At 30.3% G+C, this 6,913-nt stretch overlaps 1 protein-coding gene across 1 annotated transcript; it reads left to right on the forward strand.

The window, feature by feature from the left end:
* Positions 1-786: 786 nt before the first annotated feature.
* On the forward strand, positions 787-6,573 carry LOC143074566 (GTPase IMAP family member 9-like). The gene is made up of 5 exons (XM_076249961.1): positions 787-889; positions 2,077-2,155; positions 3,481-3,525; positions 4,090-4,134; positions 5,735-6,573. The coding sequence occupies exons 2-5, from the start codon at positions 2,077-2,079 to the stop codon at positions 6,409-6,411; spliced, it is 846 nt and encodes a 281-aa protein (XP_076106076.1). The 5' UTR covers positions 787-889; the 3' UTR covers positions 6,412-6,573.
* The last annotated feature ends 340 nt before the right edge of the window (positions 6,574-6,913 follow it).

Raw genomic sequence — 6,913 nt, forward strand, 5'->3', positions numbered from 1 at the left:
AAATTGTAACCAGGATTTTGTTTCACAATTTAATTCCCAGGAATTTCGTTACAATGCAAACTTACTCCTTGCTTCCATTTGTAGATATAATAGCTTATAGAAATATAATCATAAAAATATTGAAATAGTTGTATTGGCTTTGAACTGGCTTTCATCAAGCTCAACTACGATAAGTTCATTATATTCTATCTTTTGTCTTCCTTGTGTAGAACTTTTGAACCGGTTTTACATTTTGTTCTTATATTGGTCGGTTACACAGTTGTTCCAGATTAAGGGAAGAGTTGGAAACTTTCAAGTATATTTTTAACTCCGTCACATTCTTTATTTGTTTGTCCCTAGTCAATGCCAGCATTAAGTTGTTGTAAGTCATATTTGTTTTCTGTTTATTGTTTTAGTACAGAAAAACCTGTTGTTTTTCTTGTTTCAATTGTTTCAAATTGTGTTTTGCTTTGACTTTTTTAGCTTTAATTTGGCTAATTTAGCAATTTTTTCATAGCAAGCGTATAATAGTTATTATTATCATACATGCGAGACTAACTAGCGTAGTGTACATTGTTCCAATTGATCCATTTCCTTTTTCCGAGCAAGAAGTGCATTTAAGAAAACAAAGTATTATCTGGCCTATTTTTGAACAATAGAATTACAATGCTGGTCTATTCTTTGAGTTCTTCATTTTCGAAAAATGATGTTATTGTAAAACCAAGGATATGCCTAAACATTCATAAATATTGAGTATGCTGATCATGTACTAGCCTGCTCTTTTCGCTCATTGGATTTTCATTTTTTTCTGCATGATTTTAGTTCCGCCTATGGTATTTGAATACGCCCACTCTTATGTGATAAAATATCGACGCTTTATTCATCGAAAGATACCTGAATAGTTTTCACGGTAAGACATATTTTATTAAAATAACGGTCAACATAAATTAACGTTAGTGTTATTATTTTATTTTAAATCTATTAAATACTTAAATACTTGTTTTTTAGTTATTGTTACAAGAACACACTTCATACTTTTTTTTACCCTTTATTTGGTACAAAATAGAAGGTTAATCTTGATAAACGCTGCTTATTACTCTATTATTCCGCATATCTGTGGTAACTATCAGTTAACTCATTTAATATGGGAGAATCGCGTAACGTTTTGGTTTATGAATGCTTCTGCAACATTTAAGCTAAAAGTGTGTTGTGTTTGGGTTAATTGCAAGTCGACATTCGGGCGAAATATTGAAATCGGCTTTTGGGTAAATACCATGTATTTATGTTAACTTGATTTTGTTTTATGTACATAATCCGTTAGTCAGACAGTTTCTGCTCTCTACCGATTTTTGATTTTTGAAAGTTGGATTTTTTTTATGTAAATTGTTTTTTGTTTTTGTTTTATTGAATATCTTGCGAATATATATATTAAAAAAAAAAAACATAATTAGCCCAAATGTAAGCTTAGGTTTACGTAGGTTCAGTATTAAAGACTCCAATTTGGCCCCAAAATATAGCAGTTTTGCAATATTGTGAAAGTGTAATCTTTAAGCTATTTACTGAAAAGTAGAATGCTTCTGTTACATAAATATGGGCTGTTTTTGACAATACAATGCACAAATATCGGGTACTAGCATCCTTGCTAAATTACTGAAATCTTCACAATCTTAGCATTTTTGTTACTTTTTAGACGGTTTCCGTCTTAAATGAAAGTGGCCGCATTCGTGTACATTCATAAAATTGAAATGTTAGTTGTATTTGATGATAATACATAACATATTTAAAGGTTGAGGATGAACACGGATGCGGCCACTTGCATTTTTGACAAAAAACATCTGAAAAGTGACGTTTTTTGGCATATTTGATAGATTTTGCATATTTAAGCTTGAATCGGAGCGTTTGTAATGACTAAATCAGTTACAATCTTTCATAAAAACGATTTGAATCAATTGAACTAGACACTTAAGTGTTTAAAGTGTCCAAAATCTTTCGTTAGATGAATCTGAATTTTGAGGCCAAAATCGGCTCTTACCTGACCTACTCTTTTGCTTTTTTTAAACTTTATTTTTGATTTGACGCTTGATAAAACCTTTTCAGATGGCCTGTACAAACTGCGGATTCAAAGCCAAGTTTTGTACAGAATGTGGTACTAAGCTAGAAATTCCCTTTGAAAAAGGTAAGCAAACTCAATTAAGATGGCTCGGCCCTATTCGACTTTTATGTCAGAATTGCCGTATGTTTTGTTATATTAATCTTTACAGAGAGTTAATCAAATTGGTCGAAAAAAATAGGAGGTCCAGGACCATTTTTTAAAGTTCAAAATATTACTTTTCAACAGGTCTGTAAAAGGGACCATTTTCCAATGAAATGAAAAAGAATTTTCTCATCACTTGCCGTCCGTCGTCCGTCGTCGTCGTCGTCTGTTGACATTTACAAATCTACTGAACCAAATTTGACCAAACTTGGCCACAATCATCACTAGGGTATCTAGTTTAAAAAATGTGTCCAATGACCCGCCTGCCAACCAACATGGCCGACATGGCTAAGAAAAGAACATAGTGGTAAAATGCAGTTTTGACTTATATCTCTGAAACTAAAGCATTTATAGCAAATCTGACACGCGGTAAAAATGTTCATGAGGTTCAGATCTATCCGCCTTAAATCCGCAAGGAAATTTAGCATTTTTTGGTTATTATCTTGTATATTATTATAGATGGAGATAAACTGTAAACAGCAATTATAATGTTCTGCAAAGTAAGATCTACGAATAAGTCAACATGGCTAAAATTGTCCGTGAACCCTTTAAGGAGTTTTTGTCCTTTAAAGTCAATTGTTAACAATTTTTGTAACCTTTTACAAAAATCGTCTATGAAACTACTGAGACAAATTTAACCAAACTTGGCCATACTCATCATTAGGGTATCTAGTTTAAATAATGTGTCCGATGATCCTGCCTGCCAACCAACATGGACGGACATGATTAAAAATAGAACATAGGGGTAAAATGCAGTTAAACTAATGCATTTAGAGCAAACCTGACAGATGGCATAAATGTTCATCAGATTTTGATTAATCTGCCCTGAAAATTTCAGACAAATCCGACATCACGTTTTTGGGTTGCTGCCCCTGAGTTAGTAATTTTACGGTAATTTTACAGTTTTTTGTTATTATCTTAGATATCATTATAGCATCTAATAATATCTAATATCTAGTACTATTAATTTTGTTTTAACCTTATTTTACATGATTTCCATAGCACCAGTAAATACTCTCTTGAGAGCCTCTAGTTTTATTATCATTTTTACTTTCAATTTTTTGAATGGAGGCGATGAGCATGATGAGGGATAAGGGATAACTAGCTTCCCTGAATTTGTAAGTTTTGCTTAATTACTACGAAAGCTGTATACTGAATAAATGTTAACTTTCATATGATTTGAATTGAAAAACATTTATGTTTTGAGCTATGCAATTTCGGTTACAATGAAATCAATTACATTGCAGAATTGTCCAAAGACCACACGGAACCTGATTTAAGTTCAGCAGTTGGTAAGTTTGAGTGATTTACATATGGATTTTTTTTTTGTTTGTTTGTTTGTTTGTTGATTGTTTGTTTTTTTCGGGGGTAAAGTAGTTTTCCAACAGTTGCAAATGATAAAAAGCTTAACTGAGAGGGTAAACATTTCTAACGACGTCATTAGTGTACTATTTGGTTCATTTACTCCCGTTTATGTTTGAACTTTTTAGCTTATACATGAAATTTTTAGGGAAAAAATCACAAAAAAATATGTTTTATTTACTTATTACTGTAAATTATTTAAAGATTTACGTTGGAAAAATTTACTCCCATAGCCGAAGATAGGAAATTTGACGAAATAGATAGTGTCGTAAATCTTATTTTTTCCCCATCCTTTCTTACTTTCAATATTTTGAATGGAGGCGATGAGGTATACGGGATAACTACATGTAGCTTCCTTGAATTTGTAAGTTTTTGCTTAATTTCTACGAAAGCTGTATATTGAACAAATGTGAACTTTCCTATGATTTAAATTTATAAACATTTATGTTTTAAGCTATGCAATTTCGGTTACAATGAAATCAATTACATTGCAGAATTGTCCAAAGACCACAAGGAACCTGATTTAAATTCAGCTCTTGGTAAGAGTGATTTGCATAGGGATTGTTTCGTTTGTTTGTTTGTTGATTGTTTTTTACGGGGTTAAGTAGTTTTCCAGCAGCTGAAAATGATAAAAAGATTAACTGAGGGGGTAAGCATTTCTTACGACGTCATTGGGCTTTCAATGATAAGGTACTATTTGGTCCATTTACTCCCCTTAAAATTTTGACGTTTTAGACAACTTGGGTGCCGAAACACCATTACGTAGTTGAAATTGATGGCTCTTTATAACATATCTCCAAATTGCGGAATGCAGTTTAAATGTTCGCGCCTTCGTCCCAGTCAACCTTTACTGAATCTTAATTCTGATGGTATAATGAGATTAAAAAACCTTTTACCTAATAATATAAAATGTTGGACTGTAATCATAAAAAAAAGAAATATTATTGTGTACATTATAGCTGAATATCTCCAGTATATTGGAATGTTTACATTTTAGCTGTACACAGTTAATAAAAAGAATAGTTAGAATTGAGACTCTGATAATCTGTATATATTTTGAAGGTTCTTATCTCATTTCCATCAAACTCAACAAAAAATCTAATTATGAAAAGGGAAGCAGGCTAGAATTTTTTTTATGTCAATTTATTCAATTTTCAAGATATCTTATAAACTTAATAAGATATCTTATTTGATTTATAAGATATCTTATTTGATTCATAAGATATCTTATTTGATTTATAAGATATCTTATTTGATTTATAAGACTCATGATATAATTTTATAAGATATTTTCATATAATTTTCTTTATAAGATATTTTCATATAATTTTCTTTATAAGATATTTTCATATAATTTTCTTTATAAGATATTTTCATATAATTTTTTTATAAGATATTTTCATATAATTTCTTTATAAGATATTTTCATATAATTTTCTTTATAAGATATTTTCATATAATTTTCTTTATAAGTTATTTTCATATAAATTTTTTTATAAGATATTTTCATATAATTTCTTTATAAGATATTTTCATATAATTTTCTTTATAAGATATTTTCATATAATTTTTTTTATTAGATATTTTCATATAATTTCTTTATAAGATATTTTCATATAATTTTCTTTATAAGATATCTTATATAAACTATATGAAAGATCATAAAAACCCTATAAGATATCTTATAAAATATACGAAATATGTTAAAAAGCATATAAGCTATATTATATACATAGTTTGTGGTGGAAGAGGAAGTCCAAGTCTTCTGAAGTCCTATACTGCCGGACATAGCAGGCTGTGTTTGTTGGGACTGCTTTTATTGTAATTCAAGTTACCTTTTATCTAACTTCTTCCACATCAAAGCAATCAGCTCGTTGATTATAAGATATCGAATCAATTATATGAGATAACTTATACACGACATGATATATTTTATAGACTATATAAAATATCTCACATAATATACAAGAAATATTATATCTAGATTTTATTTGATATTCTATGAACTTTATAAAATGTTTCATATACTTATTAGAATAAAAAGTAAAACGTCTTGTCATATATTTCAGAGCACAACCTCCTGTTTGTTGTTTATGAAAAATATACAAACTATACTAGTATCTGCTATTTTTAATATAGGTTTAGAAGAATACAAACTGATAGTTTATGGTTTGACTGGTTCTGGCGTGAGTTCAACTGTCAACACACTTCTTGGTACAGAACAAATGGAAACAAAATTATCCTTTGATCCAATAACCAAGACATGTTGTCTCCAAAAATGTGAACGCCAGGGTTATCAATTAAAGGTCGTAGATGTTCCGGGATTTAATGCAGAAACAAGCAGCAATCCAGAAATTGGCAGATTTTGGGGTTTAAAGAATGGTATAGAACTACTAACCCCAGGACCGAACGTACTCATCCTTGTTACTCCAGTCGATCGATATAATGCAGAAACCCACTTCTTAGTTAGTTGTCTCCAATGCTTAGAAGGAATTGCAAAGTATACCATTATTGTTTTCACAAAAGTGGATAAGACCGAAAACTCAATTACAAGAGAAAAGATATCTATGAGTGAAAATTTGCAAGATATTCTAGCTTTGTCAGAAGGAAGGTTTCAACTTTTTAATAACACAAACAAAGATGGCCAACAAGTGCGAGCTTTAATGGATATGGTAAATCAAATAACAGATTCCAACGAAAAAAAATACTTCGATAACTCTATCTTCTGTACCGGTTACGAAGAGAAACTGCATAGAGTAGTTGCACAATGCGAAAATGAAAGAAAAGATATTATGCAGACACGCATGGATTTCTGATATTGTTCATATCTGCTAACATCTTAAATTGATATAGGATAAGGCATAAGATGTTGAACAGCATTTTGGATGATTAGATGTTTAAAACATATGTTTAAGAATCTTTTTTACACAATATTTAATTTTAAATGTAGCATCTGCAAGTAAAACACAATTTATTGAGTTTTTGTACTTTTTTTGGATAAATTTCAACTTGCCATACACAACACGACGGGTGCCATAAGTTAAGAAGGTCTGATAATGATCTCTTTATAAATCTTTAAATAAAAGTTTTGATAGTGTTCGTTATTGTCAGTAGTATTTCGATACAGTTTTTTGCAGACTGTTTTATTGGTCTTTTGATGGTTTTTCTTTTTTGCCATGCTATTGTATGTACTTCTCCGACTGTATCTATTATCTCGTATACCTCCTGGCGGCACATATATGCTAGTTTCTTAATAATGTATAAGCTAGATGTTGGGCACGATGTTGGTACACATTCTATTTTTACTATAGAATATCA

Source organism: Mytilus galloprovincialis, chromosome 5 (genome assembly GCF_965363235.1).
Source record: "Mytilus galloprovincialis chromosome 5, xbMytGall1.hap1.1, whole genome shotgun sequence".
NCBI lineage: Eukaryota > Metazoa > Mollusca > Bivalvia > Mytilida > Mytilidae > Mytilus > Mytilus galloprovincialis.

Excerpts from the sequence above, each read along its gene's own strand:
- LOC143074566 (XM_076249961.1), top strand. The coding sequence starts at position 2,077 with ATGGCCTGTACAAACTGCGGATTCAAAGCCAAGTTTTGTACAGAATGT. Across the intron at positions 3,526-4,089 it reads TGATTTAAGTTCAGCAGTTG|AATTGTCCAAAGACCACAAG; the intron begins GTAAGTTTGAGT and ends ATTACATTGCAG. Across the intron at positions 4,135-5,734 it reads TGATTTAAATTCAGCTCTTG|GTTTAGAAGAATACAAACTG; the intron begins GTAAGAGTGATT and ends TTTTTAATATAG.